Source organism: Ascaphus truei (genome assembly GCF_040206685.1).
Source record: "Ascaphus truei isolate aAscTru1 chromosome 6 unlocalized genomic scaffold, aAscTru1.hap1 SUPER_6_unloc_2, whole genome shotgun sequence".
NCBI lineage: Eukaryota > Metazoa > Chordata > Amphibia > Anura > Ascaphidae > Ascaphus > Ascaphus truei.
The window spans coordinates 297,521-323,377 of NW_027453834.1; the positions used below are offsets into that span (position 1 = coordinate 297,521).

Consider the following 25,857-nt stretch of genomic DNA (forward strand, 5'->3'; position numbering starts at 1 on the left):
TGTGTGTGTCTGTGTGTTGTCTCTCCTTTATATGACAAAAACACAAAATATGTAGCGCTCAGGTGGATATAAGTGATAATATTAATAGTACAAATAATATTATAACTAATAAGTATATACTAATAAAAAATAGCACACAATTAACTAAATATAACAACAAACCATAATGTGATAGTGATAAAGAAAAAGTCCAAAATAAATGTTCCACTTTAAACAAAAATCCAGAGAGATAAGAGTCCCAGGTGAAGATCCAGGGAGCGTTGTGCAGCTTCAGATAAAAGTGGTATAACCAACCACTACGAATCTAAGAGCAAAAAAACAAACAGAAGCGCAAGCTCCATAGCACGTAACTGTTTAAACAATAAAGTACATTTATTTAAAAAACTGCAGCCCAAAGGAAATGCACTTACAGGACTAAAACCATACGTGGGAGAGAAATCTCTATCTGCGAGGGTGGGGGGGTCCCAGGTAGGCAGGGTACATCTGCACAGCGTGCAGCCACCACCAGCTCCTGTCACGAGTTGGTGCCAAGGAACTGAGTTAATCAATATCTCTACGTCCTCTGCTCTCAGCATGGAACAGTTGCTAGCACTAAAAATGCAGCTAGCTAGATCGCAGGGACTCCCAGGACTCCGTGTACACACACCCAGAAACGCAATAACGTCACCAACCCTATGCGTTTCGTCACACAAGGGCGAAGTATATATATATATATATTAAACGGAAATAGCCGAGTTATACCAGTTGCGATAGTGCAGAATAAATGAGTTCTTCCGTATTAGGTGATCGTCGCGCTTGTGCTCGCCACAAACCTGGGTCGGACCGCGTGGCTGAGGTGGGGTTGTAAAAGCACCGACCTTAGACCGCACAGGCTGATCCGGATTGCGCAGTTCGTAGTCGTATGTAGCAGGGTCGGGACTGGAGAAGGTAGCACCGGAGTGGGCACACCGCCAGGCAGCACTGGTAAACCAGTGCTTCAGCGCAAGAGTCCAGAGCAGGCCTGTGCAAGGAGAGAGAGAGAGCGACAGACCTCAGGACTCATAGACTGGCCTCTGCTAAGGGTAGGGCAGCAGACTATAGGAAACAGGGAGCTGAAGTATACTCAGGAGGTGCTCCGCTTCAGCACAGGAACCTGGACACGGCTTCTGTAATAGAGAGAGAGCAGCAGGCCCCAGGAGCCGGTAGACAGGCCTCTGCTATGGAAGGACAGCAGGCCTCAGGAAACAGGGAGCTGAAGTACACACTGGAGACCTCTGCTTCAGCACAGGAGTCAGGAACAGGCCTCTGCGTGAGACTAGCAGCCGGCCTCAGGAAACAGGGAGCTGAAGTCAACATGGAGAGTACTAGGCTTCAGCACAAGAGACAGGAACAAGAATGTAGAACAGAGAGAACATTATCACTCGTACCCTGTGTTCCCCCCCGAGTGAAACATTATCACTCGTACCCTGTGTTCCCTCCCGAGTGAAACATTATCACTCGTACCCTGTGTCCCCCCCCCCCGAGTGAAACATTATCACTCGTACCCTGTGTCCCCCCCCCGAGTGAAACATTATCACTCGTGCCCTGTGCCCCCCCCCAAGTGAAACATTATCACTCGTACCCTGTGTCCCCCCCCGAGTGAAACATTATCACTCGTACCCTGTGTCCCCCCCCGAGTGAAACATTATCACTCGTACCCTGTGTCCCCCCCCGAGTGAAACATTATCACTCGTACCCTGTGCCCCCCCCCGAGTGAAACATTATCACTCGTACCCTGTGTTCCCCCCCCCGAGTGAAACATTATCACTCGTACCCTGTGTCCCCCCCCCCGAGTGAAACATTATCACTCGTACCCTGTGTCCCCCCCCCGAGTGAAACATTATCACTCGTACCCTGTGTCCCCCCCCCCGAGTGAAACATTATCACTCGTACCCTGTGCCCCCCCCCGAGTGAAACATTATCACTCGTACCCTGTGCCCCCCCCCCGAGTGAAACATTATCACTCGTACCCTGTGTTCCCCCCCCGAGTGAAACATTATCACTCGTACCCTGTGTCCCCCCCCCGAGTGAAACATTATCACTCGTACCCTGTGTCCCCCCCCCGAGTGAAACATTATCACTCGTACCCTGTGTCCCCCCCCGAGTGAAACATTATCACTCGTACCCTGTGTCCCCCCCCCCCCGAGTGAAACATTATCACTCGTACCCTGTGCCCCCCCCCGAGTGAAACATTATCACTCGTACCCTGTGTCCCCCCCCGAGTGAAACATTATCACTCGTACCCTGTGTCCCCCCCCCCGAGTGAAACATTATCACTCGTACCCTGTGTCCCCCCCCCCGAGTGAAACATTATCACTCGTACCCTGTGTCCCCCCCCAAGTGAAACATTATCACTCGTACCCTGTGTCCCCCCCCGAGTGAAACATTATCACTCGTACCCTGTGTCCCCCCCCGAGTGAAACATTATCACTCGTACCCTGTGTCCCCCCCCGAGTGAAACATTATCACTCGTACCCTGTGTCCCCCCCCCGAGTGAAACATTATCACTCGTACCCTGTGCCCCCCCCCGAGTGAAACATTATCACTCGTACCCTGTGTCCCCCCCCAAGTGAAACATTATCACTCGTACCCTGTGTCCCCCCCCGAGTGAAACATTATCACTCGTACCCTGTGTCCCCCCCCTGAGTGAAACATTATCACTCGTACCCTGTGTCCCCCCCCGAGTGAAACATTATCACTCGTACCCTGTGTCCCCCCCCGAGTGAAACATTATCACTCGTACCCTGTGCCCCCCCCCGAGTGAAACATTATCACTCGTACCCTGTGTCCCCCCCCCCGAGTGAAACATTATCACTCGTACCCTGTGCCCCCCCCCGAGTGAAACATTATCACTCGTACCCTGTGCCCCCCCCCGAGTGAAACATTATCACTCGTACCCTGTGTCCCCCCCCCCGAGTGAAACATTATCACTCGTACCCTGTGTCCCCCCCCCCGAGTGAAACATTATCACTCGTACCCTGTGTCCCCCCCCGAGTGAAACATTATCACTCGTACCCTGTGTCCCCCCCCCGAGTGAAACATTATCACTCGTACCCTGTGTCCCCCCCCCGAGTGAAACATTATCACTCGTACCCTGTGACCCCCCCCCCCCGAGTGAAACATTATCACTCGTACCCTGTGTTCCCCCCCCCGAGTGAAACATTATCACTCGTACCCTGTGTCCCCCCCCCCGAGTGAAACATTATCACTCGTACCCTGTGTCCCCCCCCAAGTGAAACATTATCACTCGTACCCTGTGTCCCCCCCCGAGTGAAACATTATCACTCGTACCCTGTGTCCCCCCCCGAGTGAAACATTATCACTCGTACCCTGTGTCCCCCCCCGAGTGAAACATTATCACTCGTACCCTGTGTCCCCCCCCCGAGTGAAACATTATCACTCGTACCCTGTGCCCCCCCCCCGAGTGAAACATTATCACTCGTACCCTGTGTCCCCCCCCCGAGTGAAACATTATCACTCGTACCCTGTGACCCCCCCCCCGAGTGAAACATTATCACTCGTACCCTGTGTTCCCCCCCGAGTGAAACATTATCACTCGTACCCTGTGCCCCCCCCCGAGTGAAACATTATCACTCGTACCCTGTGCCCCCCCCCGAGTGAAACATTATCACTCGTACCCTGTGTCCCCCCCCCCCGAGTGAAACATTATCACTCGTACCCTGTGTCCCCCCCCCCGAGTGAAACATTATCACTCGTACCCTGTGTTCCCTCCCGAGTGAAACATTATCACTCGTACCCTGTGTCCCCCCCCCGAGTGAAACATTATCACTCGTACCCTGTGCCCCCCCCCGAGTGAAACATTATCACTCGTACCCTGTGTCCCCCCCCCCGAGTGAAACATTATCACTCGTACCCTGTGTCCCCCCCCCCGAGTGAAACATTATCACTCGTACCCTGTGTTCCCTCCCGAGTGAAACATTATCACTCGTACCCTGTGTCCCCCCCCCGAGTGAAACATTATCACTCGTACCCTGTGTCCCCCCCCGAGTGAAACATTATCACTCGTACCCTGTGTCCCCCCCCGAGTGAAACATTATCACTCGTACCCTGTGTCCCCCCCCCCCGAGTGAAACATTATCACTCGTACCCTGTGTCCCCCCCCCCGAGTGAAACATTATCACTCGTACCCTGTGTCCCCCCCCGAGTGAAACATTATCACTCGTACCCTGTGTCCCCCCCCCCGAGTGAAACATTATCCCTCGTGCCCTGTGTGTCCCCCCCCCGAGTGAAACATTATCACTCGTACCCTGTGTCCCCCCCCGAGTGAAACATTATCACTCGTACCCTGTGTTCCCCCCCCCCGAGTGAAACATTATCACTCGTACCCTGTGTCCCCCCCCCCGAGTGAAACATTATCACTCGTACCCTGTGTCCCCCCCCGAGTGAAACATTATCACTCGTACCCTGTGTCCCCCCCCGAGTGAAACATTATCACTCGTACCCTGTGTCCCCCCCCCCCCGAGTGAAACATTATCACTCGTACCCTGTGTTCCCCCCCCGAGTGAAACATTATCACTCGTACCCTGTGTTCCCCCCCCGAGTGAAACATTATCACTCGTACCCTGTGTTCCCCCCCCGAGTGAAACATTATCACTCGTACCCTGTGTCCCCCCCGAGTGAAACATTATCACTCGTACCCTGTGTCCCCCCCCGAGTGAAACATTATCACTCGTACCCTGTGACCCCCCCGAGTGAAACATTATCACTCGTACCCTGTGTCCCCCCCGAGTGAAACATTATCACTCGTACCCTGTGACCCCCCCCCGAGTGAAACATTATCACTCGTACCCTGTGACCCCCCCCCCCGAGTAAAACATTATCCCTCGTGCCCTGTCCCCCCCCCCGAGTGAAACATTATCACTCGTACCCTGTGACCCCCCCCGAGTGAAACATTATCACTCGTACCCTGTGACCCCCCCCGAGTGAAACATTATCACTCGTACCCTGTGACCCCCCCCCGAGTGAAACATTATCCCTCGTGCCCTGTCCCCCCCCCGAGTGAAACATTATCACTCGTACCCTGTGACCCCCCCCGAGTGAAACATTATCACTCGTACCCTGTGACCCCCCCCGAGTGAAACATTATCCCTCGTGCCCTGTGTCCCCCCCCCCCCCCGAGTGTTCCAGCAAATTCTGAAGGTTTTTCAATCTTTTTAAAAGATTGAGTGCAGCCTATACCCATTTCTTTTACTCTCACATACAGGACACACATACTCACATATAGGAGGACACACACACACTCACTCATATACAGGACTCATACTCACATATAGGAGGACACACACACTCACTCATATACAGGCCACACATACTCACATATAGGAGGACACACCCACACTCATTCACTCATATAAAGGACACATACTCACATATAGGACGACACACACTCACTCTTATACAGGACACACATACTCACATATAGGAGGACACAATCACCTACTGGACACATATACTCACATATAGGATCCACACACTCACTCACATACAGGTCACACATCCATATAGAAGGACACACACTCACATACGGGACACACACTCACTTATAGGAGGACACACACACACATATAGGAGGCCACACACTCAATCACTCACATACAGGACACACATACTCACATATAGGAGGACACACACACACTCACTCGTGTACAGGACACACATACATAGGAAACACACAGGTGCTGACACACAATAGACCTGGTGACTATCACACACTGTTTGTGACTGCAGGTCGTGTGTTCCTCACCTCTGATCCCCAGAACATACAGCTCAGTGTTTGTTTGGACTTAGTACCTCAGCTCTGACAACAAGTCAGGGTCAGGATATAAACCCACAGGAGCCTTCATATGCAGGAAAGAAGAGGAGAAGAGTGGAGGTGAGAGGAGGGGAGATGTAGTGTGAGGGAAGGGGGATAGGTGGTGAGGGGTGATCATGGGAGTAAAGAGAAGGTGCCATAATGCCTGTTCCTCTCTCTTACACACACACACATCTGTATAACACTAATGTCTGTTTCTCTCTCTCACACACAAGCACACACACACGCACACACATCTGTATAACACTAATGTGTGTTCCTCTCTCTCTCTCTCACACACACACACACACACATCTGTATAACACTAATGTCTGTTTCTCTCTCTCACACACAAGCACACACACAGGCACACACATCTGTATAACACTAATGTCTGTTTCACACACACACACACACACACACACACACACACACACACACACACACACACACACACACACACACACACACACACACACACACACACACACACACACCTGTATAACACTAATGTCTGTTTGTCTCTCTCACACACAAGCACACACGCACACACATCTGTATAACACTAATGTGTGTTCCGCTCTCTCTCTCTCACACACACACACACACACACACACACACACACACACACACACACACACACACACACACACACACACACACACACACACACACACACACACACACATACACCTGTATATCACTAATGCCTGTTACTCTAATTCTCACACACACACATGCCGGTCGGCAATCTAAGCCCCGCCCCCGGCATCCTCCTTCATCCGGCCCAGCATTTTCTACTTTAAAGCCCCGCCCCCTGCAGCATTCATGCATTCTACATAGAAAATAATCACCGCCGCCGCCATCCCGCATCTAACTAACGGGACCAAGGACAAAAACCGGGACATTTCCGGGACGGACCGGCAAACGGAACAGGACAGAAAAAACGGGACTGTCCTGGCAATACCGGGACATCTGGTCACCCTATGTGTGTGAGCACAGAGTAACCTCAGTATGCTGTGTGTGAGCACAGAGTAACCTCAGTATGCTGTGTGAGCACATGGTAACCTCAGCATGCTGCGTGTGAGCACAAAGTAACCTCAGTATGCTGTGTGAGCACATAGTAACCTCAGTATGCTGTGTGTGAGCACTGAGTAACCTCAGCATTCTTTGTGTCAGCATAGTAACCTCAGCATGCTGTGTGTGAGCAGAGTAACCTCAGTATGCTGTGTGTGAGCAGAGAGTAACCTCAGTATGCTGTGTATGAGCAGAGTAACCTCAGTATGCTGTGTGAGCACAGAGTAACCTCAGTATGCTGTGTGAGCACAGAGTAACCACAGTATGCTTCGTGTGAGCACAGAGTAACCTCAGTATGCTGCGTGTGAGCTCAGAGTAACCGCAGTATGCTGCGTGTGAGCACAGAGTAACCTCAGTATGCTGCGTGTGAGCTCAGAGTAACCGCAGTATGCTGCGTGTGAGCACAGAGTAACCTCAGTATGCTGTGTGAGCACAGAGTAACCTCAGTATGCTGTGTGTGAGCACAGAGTAACCTCAGCATGCTGCCTGTGAGCACAGAGTAACCTCAGTATGCTGTGTGAGCACAGAGTAACCTCAGTATGCTGTGTGTGAGTAGAGAGTAACCTCAGTATGCGGTGTGTGAGCAGAGGGTAACCTCAGTATGCTGTGTGTGAGCACAGAGAAACCTCAGTATGCTGTGTGTGAGCAGAGAGTAACCTCAGTATGCTGTGTGTGAGTAGAGAGTAACCTCAGTATGCGGTGTGTGAGCACAGAGTAACCTCAGAATGCTGTGTATGAGCACAGAGAAACCTCAGTATGCTGTGTGTGAGCAGAGAGTAACCTCAGTATGCTGTGTGTGAGTAGAGAGTAACCTCAGTATGCCGTGTGAGCAGAGAGTAACCTCAGTATGCTGCGTGTGAGCACAAAATAGCCTCAGCATGCTGCGTGTGAGCAGAGTAACCTCAGTATGCTGTGTGAGCAGAGAGTATCCTCAGTATGCTGTATGTGAGCAGAGTAACCTCAGTATGCTGCGTGTGAGCAGAGAGTAACCTCAGTATGTGGTGTGTATGCACAAAGTAACCTCAGCATGCTGTGTGTGAGCAGAGAATAACCTCAGAATGCTGTATGTGAGCACAGAGTAACCTCAGTATGCTGTATGTGAGCAGAGTAACCTCAGTATGCTGCGTGTGAGCAGAGAGTAACCTCAGTATGTGGTGTGTATGCACAAAGTAACCTCAGCATGCTGTGTGTGAGCAGAGAATAACCTCAGTATGCTGTGTATGAGCAGAGTAACCTCAGTATGCTGCGTGTGAGCACAAAATAGCCTCAGCATGCTGCGTGTGAGCACAGAGTAACCTCAGTATGCTCTGTGTTAGCACATAGTAACTTCAGCATGCTGTGCGTGTGAGCACATAGTAACCTCAGCATTCTTTGTGTCAGCATAGTAACCTCAGCATGCTGTGTGTGAGCAGAGTAACCACAGCATACTGCGTGTGAGCACAGAGTAACCTCAGAATGCTGTGTATGAGAAGAGTAACCTCAGTATGCTTCGTGTAAACACAGAGTAACCTCAGTATGCTGCGTGTGAGCACAGAGTACCCCCAGTATGCTGCGTATGAGCACAGAGTAACCTCAGTATGCTGTGTGAGCACAGAGTAACCTCAGTATGCTGTGTGTGAGCACAGAGTAACCTCAGTATGCTGTATATGAGAACAGAGTAACCTCAGTATGCTGTGTGAGCACAGAGTAACCTCAGTATGCTGTGTGTGAGCACAGAGTAACCTCAGTATGCTGCGTGTGAGCACCGAGTAACCTCAGTATGCTGCGTGTGAGCACAGAGTAACTTCAGCATTCTGAGTGTGAGCACAGAGTAACCTCAGCATGCCGTTTCTGAGCCGAGTAACCTCGGTATGCTGCGTGTGACCACAAAGTAACCTCAGTATGCTGTGTGTGAGAACAGAGTAACCGCAGTATGCCGTTTCTGAGCCGAGTAACCTCAGTATGCTGCGTGTGAGCACAGAGTAACCTCGGTATGCTGTGTGTGAGCACAGAGTAACCTCAGTATGCTGTGTGTGAGCACAGAGTAACCTCAGTATGCTGTGTGTGAGCACAGAGTAACCTCAGTATGCTGTGTGAGCAGAGAGTAACCTCAGTATGCTGTGTGTGAGAACAGAGTAACCGCAGTATGCCGTTTCTGAGCCGAGTAACCTCAGTATGCTGCGTGTGAGCACAGAGTAACCTCGGTATGCTGTGTGTGAGCACAGAGTAACCTCAGTATGCTGTGTGTGAGCACAGAGTAACCGCAGTATGCTGTGTGTGAGCACAGAGTAACCTCAGTATGCTGTGTGTGAGCACAGAGTAACCTGAGTATGCCGTTTCTGAGCACAGTAACCTCAGTATGCGGTGTGTGAGAACAGAGTAACCTCAGTATGCTGTGTGTGAGCACAGAGTAACCTCAGTATGCTGTGTGTGAGAACAGAGTAACCTCAGAATGCTGTGTGAGCAGAGAGTAACCTCCGTATGCTGTGTGTGGGCACAGAGTAACCTCAGTATGCTGTGTGTGAGCACAGTAACCTCAGTATGCTGTGTATGAGCAGAGTAACCTCAGTATGCTGTGTGTGAGCACAGAGTAACCTCAGTATGCTGTGTGTGAGCAGAGAGTAACCTCAGTATGCCGTTTCAGAGCACAGTAACCTCAGTATGCGGTGTGTGAGAACAGAGTAACCTCAGAATGCTGTGTGAGCACAGAGTAACCTCAGTATGCTGCGTCTGAGAACAGAGTAACCTCAGTATGCTGTGTGTGGGCACAGAGTAACCTCAGTATGCTGTGTGTGAGCACAGAGTAACCTCAGTATGCTGTGTGTGAGCAGAGTAACCTCAGTATGCTGTGTATGAGCAGAGTAACCTCAGTATGCTGTGTATGAGCAGAGTAACCTCAGTATGCTGTGTGTGGGCACAGAGTAACCTCAGTATGCTGTGTGTGAGCACAGTAACCTCAGTATGCTGTGTATGAGCAGAGTAACCTCAGTATGCTGTGTGTGAGCACAGTAACCTCAGTATGCGGTGTGTGAGAACAGAGTAACCTCAGTATGCTGTGTGTGAGCACAGAGTAACCTCAGTATGCTGTGTGTGAGCACAGTAACCTCAGTATGCTGTGTATGAGCAGAGTAACCTCAGTATGCTGTGTATGAGCAGAGTAACCTCAGCATGCTGTGTGTGAGCACAGAGTAACCTCAGTATGCTGTGTGTGAGAGCAGAGTAACCTCAGTATGCTGTGTGTGAGCACAGAGTAACCTCGGTATGCTGTGTGTGAGCACAGAGTAACCTCAGTATGCCGTTTCTGAGCACAGTAACCTCAGTATGCTGTGTGTGAGCACAGAGTAACCTTGGTATGCTGCGTTTGAGCACAGAGTAACCTCGGTATGCTGTGTGTGAGAGCAGAGTAACCTCAGTATGCTGCGTGTGAGCACAGAGTAACCTCAGTATGCTGTGTGTGAGCACAAAGTAACCTCAGTATGCCGTGTGTGAGCACAAAGTAACCTCAGTATGCTGCGTGTGAGCACAGAGTAACCTCAGTATGCTGTGTGTGAGCACAAAGTAACCTCAGTATGCTGCGTGTGAGCACAGAGTAACCTCAGTATGCTGTGTGTGAGCACAAAGTAACCTCAGTATGCTGTGTGTGAGCACAAAGTAACCTCAGTATGCTGTGTGTGAGCACAGAGTAACCTCAGTATGCCGTTTCTGAGCCGAGTAACCTCAGTATGCTGCGTGTGAGCACAGAGTAACCTCGGTATGCTGTGTGTGAGCACAGAGTAAGCTCGGTATGCTGTGTGTGAGCACAGAGTAACCTCAGTATGCTGCGTGTGAGCACAGAGTAACCTCGGTATGCTGTGTGTGAGCACAGAGTAACCTCGGTATGCTGTGTGTGAGCACAGAGTAACCTCGGTATGCTGCGTTTGAGCACAGAGTAACCTCAGTATGCTGTGTGTGAGCACAGAGTAACCGCAGTATGCTGTGTGTGAGCACAGAGTAACCTCAGTATGCCGTTTCTGAGCACAGTAACCTCAGTATGCGGTGTGTGAGAACAGAGTAACCTCAGTATGCTGTGTGTGAGCACAGAGTAACCTCAGTATGCTGTGTGTGAGCACAAAGTAACCTCAGCATGCTGTGTGAGCACAGAGTAACCTCAGTATGCTGCGTGTGAGCACAAAATAGCCTCAGCATGCTGCGTGTGAGCACAGAGTAACCTCAGTATGCTCTGTGTTAGCACAGAGTAACTTCAGCATGCTGTGCGTGTGAGCACATAGTAACCTCAGCATTCTTTGTGTCAGCATAGTAACCTCAGCATGCTGTGTGTGAGCAGAGTAACCACAGCATACTGCGTGTGAGCACAGAGTAACCTCAGAATGCTGTGTATGAGAAGAGTAACCTCAGTATGCTTCGTGTAAACACAGCGTAACCTCAGTATGCTGCGTGTGAGCACAGAGTACCCCCAGTATGCTGCGTATGAGCACAGAGTAACCTCAGTATGCTGTGTGAGCACAGAGTAACCTCAGTATGCTGTGTGTGAGCACAGAGTAACCTCAGTATGCTGTATATGAGAACAGAGTAACCTCAGTATGCTGTATATGAGAACAGAGTAACCTCAGTATGCTGTGTGAGCACAGAGTAACCTCAGTATGCTGTGTGAGCACAGAGTAACCTCAGTATGCTGTGTGTGAGCACAGAGTAACCTCAGTATGCTGCGTGTGAGCACCGAGTAACCTCAGTATGCTGTGTGTGAGCACAGAGTAACCTCAGTATGCTGTGTGTGAGCACAGAGTAACCTCAGTATGCTGCGTGTGAGCACAGAGTAACCTCAGTATGCTGCGTGTGAGCACAGAGTAACTTCAGCATTCTGCGTGTGAGCACAGAGTAACCTCAGTATGCTGCGTGTGAGCACAGAGTAACTTCAGCATTCTGCGTGTGAGCACAGAGTAACCTCAGCATGCCGTTTCTGAGCCGAGTAACCTCGGTATGCTGCGTGTGACCACAAAGTAACCTCAGTATGCGGTGTGTGAGAACAGAGTAACCGCAGTATGCTGTGTGTGAGTACAGAGTAACCTCGGTATGCTGTGTGTGAGCACAGAGTAACCTCGGTATGCTGCGTTTGAGCACAGAGTAACCTCGGTATGCTGTGTGTGAGCACCGAGTAACCTCAGTATGCTGTGTGAGCACAGAGTAACCTCAGTATGCTGTGTGTGAGCCCAGATTAACCTCAGTATGCTGTGTGTGAGCACAGAGTAACCTCAGTATGCTGTGTGTGAGCACAGAGTAACCTCAGAATGCTGTGTGTGAGCACAGAGTAACCTCAGTATGCTGTGTGTGAGCACAAAGTAACCTCAGTATGCTGTGTGTGAGCACAGAGTAACCTCAGTATGCTGTGTTTGAGAACAGAGTAACCTCAGTATGCCGTTTCTGAGCACAGTAACTTCAGTATGCTGCGTGTGAGCACAGAGTAACCTCAGAATGCTGTGTGAGCACAGAGTAACCTCAGAATGCTGTGTGAGCACAGAGTAACCTCAGTATGCTGTGTGTGAGCACAGAGTAACCTCAGTATGCCGTTTCTGAGCACAGTAACCTCAGTATGCTGTGTGTGAGCACAGAGTAACCTCGGTATGCTGCGTGTGAGCACAGAGTAACCTCGGTATGCTGTGTGTGAGCACAGAGTAACCTCAGTATGCTGTGTGTGAGCACAAAGTAACCTCAGTATGCTGCGTGAGCACAGAGTAACCTCAGTATGCTGAGTGTGAGAACAGAGTAACCTCAGTATGCTGCGTGTGAGCACAGAGTAACCTCAGTATGCTGTGTGTGAGCACAAAGTAACCTCAGTATGCTGTGTGTGAGCACAAAGTAACCTCAGTATGCTGTGTGTGAGCACAAAGTAACCTCAGTATGCTGTGTGTGAGCACAGAGTAACCTGAGTATGCAGTTTCTGAGCACAGTAACCTCAATATGCTGTGTGTGAGCACAGAGTAACCTCAATATGCTGTATGTGAGCAGAGTAACCTCAGTATGCTGCGTGTGAGCACAGAGTAACCTCAGTATGCCGTTTCTGAGCCAAGTAACCTCAGTATGCTGCGTGTGAGCACAGAGTAACCTCGGTATGCTGTGTGTGAGCACAGAGTAACCTCGGTATGCTGTGTGTGAGCACAGAGTAAGCTCGGTATGCTGTGTGTGAGCACAGAGTAACCTCAGTATGCTGAATGTGAGAACAGAGTAACCTCAGTATGCTGCATGTGAGCACAGAGTAACCTCAGTATGCTGCGTGTGAGCACAAAGTAACCTCAGTATGCTGTGTGTGAGCACAAAGTAACCTCAGTATGCTGTGTGTGAGCACAAAGTAACCTCAGTATGCTGTGTGTGAGCACAGAGTAACCTGAGTATGCTGTGTGTGAGCACAGAGTAACCTCAATATGCTGTATGTGAGCAGAGTAACCTCAGTATGCTGCGTGTGAGCACAGAGTAACCTCAGTATGCCGTTTCTGAGCCGAGTAACCTCAGTATGCTGCGTGTGAGCACAGAGTAACCTCGGTATGCTGTGTGTGAGCACAGAGTAACCTCGGTATGCTGTGTGTGAGCACAGAGTAACCTCGGTATGCTGCGTTTGAGCACAGAGTAACCTCAGTATGCTGTGTGTGAGCACAGAGTAACCGCAGTATGCTGTGTGTGAGCACAGAGTAACCTCAGTATGCTGTGTGTGAGCACAAAGTAACCTCAGTATGCTGTGTGTGAGAACAGAGTAACCTCAGTATGCCGTTTCTGAGCACAGTAACCTCAGTATGCTGTGTGTGAGCACAGAGTAACCTCGGTATGCTGTGTGTGAGCACAGAGTAACCTCGGTATGCTGCGTTTGAGCACAGAGTAACCTCGGTATGCTGTGTGTGAGAACAGAGTAACCTCAGTATGCTGCGTGTGAGAACAGAGTAATCTCAGTATGCTGCGTGTGAGAACAGAGTAACCTCAGTATGCTGCGTGTGAGCACAGAGTAACCTTAGCATGCTGGGTTTGAGTACAGATTAACCTCAGTATGCTGCGTGTGAGCACAGAGTAACCTCAGTATGCTGTGTGAGCACAGAGTAACCTCAGTATGCTGCGTGTGAGCACAGAGTAACCTCAGTATGCTGCGTGTGAGCACAGAGTAACCTCAGTATGCCGTTTCTGAGCACAGTAACCTCAGTATGCTGTGTGTGAGCACAGAGTAACCTTGGTATGCTGCGTTTGAGCACAGAGTAACCTCGGTATGCTGTGTGTGAGCACAGAGTAACCTCAGTATGCTGTGTGTGAGCACAAAGTAACCTCAGTATGCTGCGTGAGCACAGAGTAACCTCAGTATGCTGAGTGTGAGAACAGAGTAACCTCAGTATGCTGCGTGTGAGCACAGAGTAACCTCAGTATGCTGTGTGTGAGCACAAAGTAACCTCAGTATGCTGTGTGTGAGCACAAAGTAACCTCAGTATGCTGTGTGTGAGCACAAAGTAACCTCAGTATGCTGTGTGTGAGCACAGAGTAACCTGAGTATGCAGTTTCTGAGCACAGTAACCTCAATATGCTGTGTGTGAGCACAGAGTAACCTCAATATGCTGTATGTGAGCAGAGTAACCTCAGTATGCTGCGTGTGAGCACAGAGTAACCTCAGTATGCCGTTTCTGAGCCAAGTAAACTCAGTATGCTGCGTGTGAGCACAGAGTAACCTCGGTATGCTGTGTGTGAGCACAGAGTAACCTCGGTATGCTGTGTGTGAGCACAGAGTAAGCTCGGTATGCTGTGTGTGAGCACAGAGTAACCTCAGTATGCTGAGTGTGAGAACAGAGTAACCTCAGTATGCTGCATGTGAGCACAGAGTAACCTCAGTATGCTGCGTGTGAGCACAAAGTAACCTCAGTATGCTGTGTGTGAGCACAAAGTAACCTCAGTATGCTGTGTGTGAGCACAAAGTAACCTCAGTATGCTGTGTGTGAGCACAGAGTAACCTGAGTATGCTGTGTGTGAGCACAGAGTAACCTCAATATGCTGTATGTGAGCAGAGTAACCTCAGTATGCTGCGTGTGAGCACAGAGTAACCTCAGTATGCCGTTTCTGAGCCGAGTAACCTCAGTATGCTGCGTGTGAGCACAGAGTAACCTCGGTATGCTGTGTGTGAGCACAGAGTAAGCTCGGTATGCTGTGTGTGAGCACAGAGTAACCTCAGTATGCTGCGTTTGAGCACAGAGTAACCTCGGTATGCTGTGTGTGAGCACAGAGTAACCTCGGTATGCTGTGTGTGAGCACAGAGTAACCTCGGTATGCTGCGTTTGAGCACAGAGTAACCTCAGTATGCTGTGTGTGAGCACAGAGTAACCGCAGTATGCTGTGTGTGAGCACAGAGTAACCTCAGTATGCTGTGTGTGAGCACAAAGTAACCTCAGTATGCTGTGTGTGAGAACAGAGTAACCTCAGTATGCCGTTTCTGAGCACAGTAACCTCAGTATGCTGTGTGTGAGCACAGAGTAACCTCGGTATGCTGTGTGTGAGCACAGAGTAACCTCGGTATGCTGCGTTTGAGCACAGAGTAACCTCGGTATGCTGTGTGTGAGAACAGAGTAACCTCAGTATGCTGCGTGTGAGAACAGAGTAACCTCAGTATGCTGCGTGTGAGAACAGAGTAACCTCAGTATGCTGCGTGTGAGCACAGAGTAACCTTAGCATGCTGGGTTTGAGTACAGATTAACCTCAGTATGCTGCGTGTGAGCACAGAGTAACCTCAGTATGCTGTGTGAGCACAGAGTAACCTCAGTATGCTGCGTGTGAGCACAGAGTAACCTCAGTATGCTGCGTGTGAGCACAGAGTAACCTCAGTATGCTGCGTGTGAGCACAGAGTTACCTCAGTATGCTGCGTGTGAGCACAGAGTAACCGCAGTATGCTGTGTGTGAGCACAGAGTAACCTCAGTATGCTGTGTGTGAGCACAGAGCAACCTCAGTATGCTGTGTGTGAGCACAGAGTAGCCTCAGTATGCTGTGTGTGAGCACAGAGTAACCTGAGTATGCTGTGTGTGAGCACAGAGTAACCTCAATATGCTGCATGTGAGCAGAGTAACCTCAGTATGCTGCGTGTGAGCACAGAGTAACCTCAGTATGCAGTGTGTGAGCACAGAGTAACCTCAGTATGCTGTGTGTGAGCACAGAGTAAACTTAGTATGCTGTATTTTGTGCACAGTGTAACCTCACAATGCTGCGTTTGAACACAGAGTAACCTCAGTATGCTGCGTTTGAGCAGAGTAACCCCAGCATGCTGTGTGTGAGCCGAGTAACCCAGTATGTGTGTGAGCACAGAGTAACCCCAGTATGTGTGTGAGCAGAGAGTAACCTCAGCATACTGTGTTTGAGTATTGTAACCTCAGTATGCTCTGTGTGAACAGAGTAACCCCTGTATGTGTGTGAGCAGAGTAACCCCAGTATGCTGTGTGTGAGCAGAGTAACCCCAGTATGTGTGTGAGCAGAGAGTAACCGCAGTATGCTGCGTGTGAGCAGAGTAACCCCAGTATGCTGCGTGTGAGCAGAGTAACCCCAGTATGTGTGTGAGCACAGAGTAACCCCAGTATGTGTGTGAGCAGAGAGTAACCTCAGCATACTATGTGTGAGCAGAGTAACCTCAGTATGTGTGTGAGCAGAGGGTAACCTCAGTATGCTGTGTGTGAGCACAGAGAAACCTCAGTATGCTGTGTGTGAGCACAGAGTAACCTCAGTATGCTGTGTGAGCACAGAGTAAGCTCAGCATGCTGTGTGTGAGCACAGAGTAACCTCAGTATGCTGTGTGTGAGCACAGAGTAAGCTCAGCATGCTGTGTGTGAGCACAGAGAAACCTCAGTATGCTGTGTGAGCACAGAGTAACCTCAGTATGCTGTGTGTGAGCACAGAGAAACCTCAGTATGCTGTGAGCACAGAGTAAACTCAGCATGCTGTGTGTGAGCACAGAGTAACCTCAGTATGCTGCGTGTGAGCACAGAGTAACCTCAGCATGCTGTGTGTGAGCCCAGATTAACCTCAGTATGCGGTGTGTGTGCACAGAGTAACCTCAGTATGCTGTGTGTGAGCACAGAGTAACCTCATCATGCTGCGTGTGGGCACAGAGTAAACTCAGTATGCCGTGTCTGAGCAGAGTAACCTCAGTATGCTGTGTATAAGCCGAGAGTAACCTTTGTATGCTGCGTGTGAGCGAAGAGTAATGTCCGTATACTGCGGGTGAGCAAAGAGTAACCATAGTATGCTGTGTGTGAGCACAGAGTAACCTCAGCATACTGCTTGTGAGCAGAGTAACCTCAGTATGCTGTGTGTGAGCACAATGTAATCTCAGCATACTGCGTATGAGCAGAGTAACCTCAGTATGCTCTGGGCGAGCAGAGTTACCTAAGCATATTGAGTGTGAGCACAGTAACATCAGCATACTGAGTGTGAGCCCAGAGTAACCTCAGTATGCTGCGTGTGAGCACAGAGTAACCTCAGTATGCTGTGTGTGAGCACAGTGTAACCTCGGTATGCTGCGTTTGAGCACAGAGTAACCTCAGTATGCTGCGTGTGAGCACAGAGTAACCTCAGCATGCTGTGTGTGAGCCCAGATTAACCTCAGTATGCTGCGTGTGAGCACAGAGTAACCTCAGTATGCTGCGTGTGAGCACAAAGTAACCTCAGTATGCTGTGTGTGAGCACAGAGTAACCTCAGTATGCTGCGTGTGAGCACAGTGTAACCTCAGTATGCTGCGTGTGAGCACAGAGTAACCTCAGTATGCTGCGTGTGAGCACAGAGTAACCTCAGTATGCTGCGTGTGAGAACAGAGTAACCTCAGTATGCTGCGTGTGAGAACAGAGTAACCTCAGTATGCTGTGAGTGAGCAGAGAGTAACTGCAGTATGCTGTGTGTGAGCACAGAGTAACCTCAGTATGCTGTGTGTGAGCACAAAGTAACCGCAGTATGCTGCATGTGAGCACAGAGTAACCTCAGTATGCTGCGTGTGAGAACAGAGTAACCTCAGTATGCTGCGTGTGAGAACAGAGTAACCTCAGTATGCTGCGTGTGAGCACAGAGTAACCTTAGCATGCTGGGTTTGAGTACAGATTAACCTCAGTATGCTGTGTGAGCACAGAGTAACCTCGGTTTGCTGCGTGTGAGCACAGAGTAACCTCAGTATGCTGCGTGTGAGCACAGAGTAACCTCAGTATGCTGTGTGTGAGCAAAGAGTAACCGCAGTATGCTGTGTGTGAGCACAGAGTAACCTCAGTATGCTGTGTGTGAGCACAAAGTAACCTCAGTATGCTGCGTGTGAGCAGAGAGTAACTGCAGTATGCTGTGTGTGAGCAGAGAGTAACCTCAGTATGCTGTGTGTGAGCACAGAGTAACCTCAGTATGCTGTGTGTGAGCACAGAGTAACCTCAGTATGCTGTGTGTGAGCCCAGAGTAACCTCAGTATGCTGTGTGTGAGCACAGAGTAACCTCAGTATGCTGTGTGTGAGCACAGAGTAACCTCAGTATACTGTGTGTGAGCACAGAGTAACCTCAGCATGCTGTGTGTGAGCACAGAGTAAGCTCAGCATGCTGTGTGTGAGCACAGAGCAACCTCAGTATGCTGTGTGTGAGCACAGAGTAACCTCAGTATGCTGTGTGTGAGCACAGAGTAACTTGAGTATGCTGTGTGTGAGCACAGAGTAACCTCAATATGCTGTGTGTGAGCCCAGAGTAACCTCAGTATGCTGCGTGTGAGCAGAGAGTAACTGCAATATGCTGTGTGTGAGCAGAGAGTAACCTCAGTTTGCTGTGTGTGAGCACAGAGTAACCTCAGTATACTGTGTGTGAGCACAGAGTAACCTCAGTATGCTGTGTGTGAGCCCAGAGTAACCTCAGTATACTGTGTGTGAGCACAGAGTAACCTCAGTATGCTGTGTGTGAGCACAGAGTAACCTCAGTATACTGTGTGTGAGCACAGAGTAACCTCAGCATGCTGTGTGTGAGCACAGAGTAAGCTCAGCATGCTGTGTGTGAGCACAGAGTAAGCTCAGCATGTTGTGTGTGAGCACAGAGTAACTTCAGCATGCTGCGTTTGAGCACAGAGTAACCTCAGCATGCTGTGTGTGAGCACAGAGTAACCTCAGCATGCTGCGTGTGAGCACAGAGTAACCTCAGCATGCTGTGTGTGAGCCCAGATTAACCTCAGTATGCGGTGTGTGTGCACAGAGTAACCTCAGTATGCTGCGTGTGAGCACAGAGTAACCTCAGCATGCTGTGTGTGAGCAGAGAGTAACCTCAGTATGCTGTGTGTGAGCACAAAGTAACCTCAGCATGCTGTGTGTGAGCACAGAGTAAGCTCAGTATGCGGTGTGTGAGCACAGAGTAACCTCAGTATGCTGCGTGTGGGCACAGAGTAACCTCAGTATGCTGCGTGTGAGAACAGAGTAAACTCAGTATGCTGTGTGTGAGCACAGAATAAACTCAGTATGCTGCATGTGAGCAGAGTAACATCAGCATGCTGCGTGTGAGCACAGAGTAACCTCAGCATGCTGTGTGTGAGCACAGAGTAACCTCAGCATGCTGCGTGTGAGCACAGAGTAACCTCAGCATGCTGTGTGTGAGCCCAGATTAACCTCAGTATGCGGTGTTTGCACAGAGTAACCTCAGTATGCTGTGTGTGAGCACAAAGTAACCTCAGCATGCTGTGTGTGAGCACAGAGTAAGCTCAGTATGCTGCGTGTGAGCACAGAGTAACCTCAGTATGCTGCGTGTGGGCACAGAGTAACCTCAGTATGCTGCGTGTGGGCACAGAATAAACTCAGTATGCTGTGTGAGCACAGAGTAACCTCAGTATGCTGCGTGTGAGCACAGAGTAACCTCAGTATGCTGCGTGTGGGCACAGAGTAACCTCAGTATGCTGTGTGTGAGCACAGAATAAACTCAGTATGCTGTGTGTGAGCACAGAGTAACCTCAGTATGCTGTGTGTGAGCAGAGTAACCTCAGTATGCTGCGTGTGGGCACAGAGTAAACTCAGTATGCCGTGTCTGAGCAGAGTAACCTCAGTATGCTGTGTATAAGCCGAGAGTAACCTTTGTATGCTGCGTGTGAGCAGAGTAACCTTAATATGCTGTGTGTGAGCGAAGAGTAATGTCCGTATACTGCGGGTGAGCAAAGAGTAACCATAGTATGCTGTGTGTGAGCACAGAGTAACCTCAGCATACTGCTTGTGAGCAGAGTAACCTCAGTATGCAGTGTGTGAGCGAAGAGTAATGTCCGTATACTGCGGGTGAGCAAAGAGTAACCATAGTATGCTGTGTGTGAGCACAGAGTAACCTCAGTATGCTATGTGTAAGCACAATGTAATCTCAGCATACTGCGTATGAGCAGAGTAACCTCAGTATGCTCTGGGCGAACAGAGTAACCTAAGCATATTGAGTGTGAGCACAGTAACATCAGCATACTGAGTGTGAGCCCAGAGTAACCTCAGTATGCTGCGTGTGAGAACAGAGTAACCTCAGTATGCTGCTTGTGAGCACAGAGTAACCTCAGTATGCTGCGTGTGAGCACAGAGTAAGCTCAGTATGCTGCTTGTGAGCACAGAGTAACCTCAGTATGCTGCGTGTGAGCACAGAGTAACCTCGGTATGCTGTGTGTGAGCACAGAGTAACCACAGTATGCTGTGTGAGCACAGAGTAACCTCAGTATGCTGCGTTTGAGCACAAAGTAACCTCAGTATGATGCGTGTGAGAACAGAGTAACCTCAGTATGCTGCGTGTGAGAACAGAGTAACCTTAGCATGCTGGGTTTGAGTACAGAGTAACCTTAGCATGCTGGGTTTGAGTACAGATTAACCTCAGTATGCTGTGTATGAGCACAGAGTAACCTCAGTATGCTGTGAGTGAGCAGAGAGTAACTGCAGTATGCTGTGTGTGAGCAGAGAGTAACTGCAGTATGCTGTGTGTGAGCAGAGAGTAACCTCAGTATGCTGTGTGTGAGCACAGACTAACCTCAGTATACTGTGTGTGAGCACAGAGTAACCTCAGTATGCTGTGTGTGAGCACAGAGTAACCTCAGTATACTGTGTGTGAGCACAGAGTAACCTCAGTATACTGTGTGTGAGCAGAGATTAACCTCAGTATGCTGTGAGTGAGCACAGAGTAACCTCAGTATACTGTGTGTGAGCACAGAGTAACCTCAGTATGCTGCGTTTGAGCACAGAGTAACCTCAGTATGCTGTGTGTGAGCACAGAGTAACCTGAGTATGCTGTGTGTGAGCACAGAGTAACCTCAATATGCTGCATGTGAGCAGAGCAACCTCAATATGCTGTGTGTGAGCAGAGAGTAACCTCAGTATGCTGTGTGTGAGCACAGAGTAACCTCAGTATGCTGTATGTGAGCACAGAGTAACCTCACAATGCTGCGTTTGAACACAGAGTAACCTCAGTATGCTGTGTTTGAGTATTGTAACCTCAGTATGCTCTGTGTGAACAGAGTAACCCCTGTTTGTGTGTGAGCAGAGTAACCCCAGTATGCTGCATGTGAGCAGAGTAACCGCAGTATGTGTGTGAGCAGAGAGTAACCGCAGTATGCTGCGTGTGAGCAGAGTAACCCCAGTATGCTGCGTGTGAGCAGAGTAACCCCAGTATGTGTGTGAGCACAGAGTAACCCCAGTATGTGTGTGAGCAGAGAGTAATCTCAGCATACTGTGTTTGAGTATTGTAACCTCAGTATGCTCTGTGTGAACAGAGTAACCCCTGTATGTGTGTGTGAGCAGAGTAACCTCAGTATGCTGCATGTGAGCAGAGTAACCGCAGTATGTGTGTGTGAGCAGAGTAACCTCAGTATGCTGCATGTGAGCAGAGTAACCTCAGTATGCTGCATGTGAACAGAGTAACCCCTGTTTGTGTGTGAACAGAGTAACCCCTGTATGTGTGTGTGAGCAGAGTAACCACAGTATGTGTGTGAGCAGAGAGTAACCCCAGTATGCTGCGTGTGAGCAGAGTAACCGCAGTATGTGTGTGAGCAGAGAGTAACCCCAGTATGCTGTGTGTGAGCAGAGTAACCTCAGTATGCTGTGTGTGAGCAGAGTAACCTCAGTATGCTGTGTGTGAGATGAGTAACCGCAGTATGCTGCGTGTGAGCAGAGTAACCGCAGCATGTGTGTGAGCAGAGTAACCGCAGTATGCTGCGTGTGAGCAGAGTAACCGCAGCATGTGTGTGAGCAGAGTAACCCCTGTATGTGTGTGAGCAGAGTAACCCCAATATGCTGCGTGTGAGCAGAGTAACCCCAATATGCTGCGTGTTAGCAGAGTAACCTCAGTATGCTGCGTGTGAGCAGAGTAACCTCAGTATGCTGCGTGTGAGCAGAGTAACCTCAGTATGCTGCGTGTGAGCACAGAGTAACCGCAGTATGCTGCGTGTGAGCACAGTAACCGCAGTATGCTGCGTGTGAGCAGAGTAACCGCAGCATGTGTGTGAGCAGAGTAACCGCAGTATGCTGCGTGTGAGCAGAGTAACCGCAGCATGTGTGTGAGCAGAGTAACCCCTGTATGTGTGTGAGCAGAGTAACCCCAATATGCTGCGTGTGAGCAGAGTAACCTCAGTATGCTGCGTGTGAGCAGAGTAACCGCAGTATGCTGCGTGTGAGCAGAGTAACCGCAGCATGTGTGTGAGCAGAGTAACCCCTGTATGTGTGTGAGCAGAGTAACCCCAATATGCTGCGTGTGAGCAGAGTAACCCCAATATGCTGCGTGTGAGCAGAATAACCCCAATATGCTGCGTGTGAGCAGAGTAACCACAGCATGTGTGTAAGCAGAGTAACCGCAGCATGTGTGTGAGCAGAGTAACCTCAGTATGCTGCGTGTGAGCAGAGTAACCGCAGCATGTGTGTGAGCAGAGTAACCTCAGTATGCTGCGTGTGAGCAGAGTAACCGCAGCATGTGTGTGAGCAGAGTAACCGCAGCATGTATGTGAGCAGAGTAACCGCAGCATGTGTGTGAGCAGAGTAACCGCAGCATGTGTGTGAGCAGAGTAACCGCAGCATGTGTGTGAGCAGAGTAACCGCAGCATGTATGTGAGCAGAGTAACCGCAGCATGTGTGTGAGCAGAGTAACCGCAGCATGTGTGTGAGCAGAGTAACCGCAGCATGTGTGTGAGCAGAGTAACCGCAGCATGTGTGTGAGCAGAGTAACCGCAGCATGTGTGTGAGCTCACAGGATCCATCTCAGACATTATCCTTTTAATGTCACTTTCCAGCGGCTCCTTTGGTGGAATAACCAGATCAGACAATGAATCGTACACACGTCCTTGCTGTGTCTCTGCTTCTCCTGTTCCTGGGCACAGGTCAGTGCAACCCCTACACCCGCCATGAGAAACATCAGTGGAAATGAGTCAAACGTCACACTCTGAGTGACACCCCCCACACTGTATTGTAAGTCACACTCTGAGTGACACCCCCCCACACTGTACTGTAAGTCACACTCTGAGTTACACCCCCCACACTGTACTGTAAGTCACACTCTGAGTGATGCACCTCCACACTGTACTGTAAGTCACGCTCTGAGTGACACCACCCACACTGTACTGTAAGTCACACTCTGAGTGACACCCCCCACACTGTACTGTAAGTCACACTCTGAGTGACGCACCTCCACACTGTACTGTAAGTCACACTCTGAGTGACGCACCTCCACACTGTACTGTAAGTCACACTCTGAGTGACACCACCCACACTGTACTGTAAGTCACCATCTGAGTGACACCCCCCACACTGTACTGTAAGTCACACTCTGAGTGACGCCCCCCCACACTGTACTGTAAGTCACACTCTGAGTGACGCACCTCCACACTGTACTGTAAGTCACACTCTGAGTGACACCACCCACACTGTACTGTAAGTCACACTCTGAGTGACACCCCCCCACACTGTACTGTAAGTCACACTCTGAGTGATGCACGCCACACTGTACTGTAAGTCACACTCTGAGTGACACCCCCCCACACTGTACTGTAAGTCACACTCTGAGTGACACCCCCCCACACTGTACTGTAAGTTACGCTTTGAGTGACACCTCCACACTGTACTGTAAGTCACACTCTGAGTGACACACCTCCACACTGTACTGTAAATCACGCTCTGAGTGACACCCCCCCACACTGTACTGTAAGTCACACTCTGAGTGATGCACCCCACACTGTACTGTAAGTCACGCTCTGAGTGACACCTCCACACTGTACTGTAAGTCACGCTCTGAGTGACACACTTCCACACTGTACTGTAAGTCACACTCTGAATGACACCCCCCCCACACTGTACTGTAAGTCACACTCTGAATGACGCACCCCCACACTGTACTGTAAGTCACACTCTGAGTGACACACCTCTACACTGTACTGTAAGTCACACTCTGAGTGACACCCCCCCACACTGTACTGTAAGTCACACTCTGAGTGACGCACCTCCACACTGTACTGTAAGTCACACTCTGAGTGATGCACCCCACACTGTACTGTAAGTCACACTCTGAGTGACACCCCCCCACACTGTACTGTAAGTCACACTCTGAGTGATGCACCTCCACACTGTACTGTAAGTCACATTCTGAGTGACACACCCACACACTGTACTGTAAGTCACACTTTGTGAGTGAAGCACCCCCACACTGTACTGTAAGTCACACTCTGAATGACGCACCCCCACACTGTACTGTAAGTCACACTCTGAGTGACACACCTCCACACTGTACTGTAAGTCACACTCTGAGTGACACACCTCCACACTGTACTGTAAGTCACACTCTGAGTGACACCTCCACACTGTACTGTAAGTCACGCTCTGAGTGACACACCTCCACACTGTACTGTAAGTCACGCTCTGAGTGACACACTTCCACACTGTTGTGTTGTGTTACAGTGCTTCCTGGAAGAAGGTATGCAAATTTAGGTCCCAGCGAGAACGATGGGATTCACCAGGGGGAGAATGTAGCGGTCATGTAAAATGGCTACAGTCATCTCTCCTGCTGACAGTAAGGCCTGGTAAGTTGTGGGCATGCCAGCAGTAATTATGGAGGTTTGCCCTCACACCCTGGTGAGGTGCCCTGTGTATGGATGGGAGTGGTCACAGGCTCTGACTCCATGGTTAGTGATGTCAGAGGTGTGTCAGTTTCCAGAGTATACATAAGGCACAGCACTGTGTCTAAGAGTTAGTTCTGAGTAGTTCTGCCAGAGTTCTGAGAGGAGTAAGAGTTATGTTATAGTAGCTGAATAAGAAGACTGTGTCCAGGGACCTGGCACAGGGTAAAGACATCCCGGCTGGGATAGGGAACCCTATTTAAGGAGAATTACACCTTTCAAAGGGAAGCACTGAATGATTATGAGTGGCTAGAGAAACTACTGCGAGGGGCAGCTAGCCCACCTCAAGCAATAAAGATGCTCTTAATTACAAACCCTCTCGTGTACATGTGTGGAGTGATTGTACAGAGAGGAGCACCACAGAGGAGTTCCTCGCCAGGACCATCCCCAAGTGACCGAAGGGTCCCTGATGAGGTGGAGGCGCTGCACTGGAACTAGGTAGGACTCTGCACACTACCTCAGCTGCCTGTCTGGACGGGTTCTCCCCACACACCATCATGCGGGAGACTCAGGAGTCCTGTTGCCAACAGGTGCACCACCAGACACTATCACACTGTAACGGGGACTGGTTAGACCACAGGGGCCAATGTGAGATTGGGTGGGTCAGGCCGGTTCACAAAACCGTTACATAAAGATCAAGTCAAACAGTATAAATATAATATCTATATACCTCTGAGTGAAACAACTCCTGTACTCACAACAAATTGTATACAGCTGCAGCCGACTTTATCCTAATGCGGCCGGATCCGCGGCGCTCTGATAACCGCAGCCAGATGCGGTATATTTTCTTTTTTTCCGGAGCGGTTTGCAGTATTTTAGCGCTCGGATTTTTAGCGCTTTCTGCTATACTGTAATACCG

The 25,857-nt window shown here is 49.9% G+C and overlaps 1 protein-coding gene across 3 annotated transcripts in view; it reads left to right on the plus strand.

Annotated features, from left to right (window-relative positions):
- Window positions 1–5,810: 5,810 nt before the first annotated feature.
- APOC2 (apolipoprotein C2) overlaps window positions 5,811–25,857 on the plus strand; it is a 45,840-nt gene continuing 25,793 nt past the window's right edge. Inside the window, exons 1-2 of one of the 3 annotated variants that reach the window (XM_075580618.1) lie at window positions 5,811–5,911; window positions 23,124–23,210. In XM_075580618.1, coding sequence (XP_075436733.1) covers window positions 23,156–23,210 — 55 coding nt within the window. In that variant the 5' untranslated portion in view covers window positions 5,811–5,911; window positions 23,124–23,155. Of the gene's footprint in view, window positions 5,912–6,513; window positions 6,823–23,123; window positions 23,211–25,857 lie in introns of those variants that run through there. The other 2 variants (XM_075580619.1, XM_075580620.1) reach the window with 2 other exon arrangements.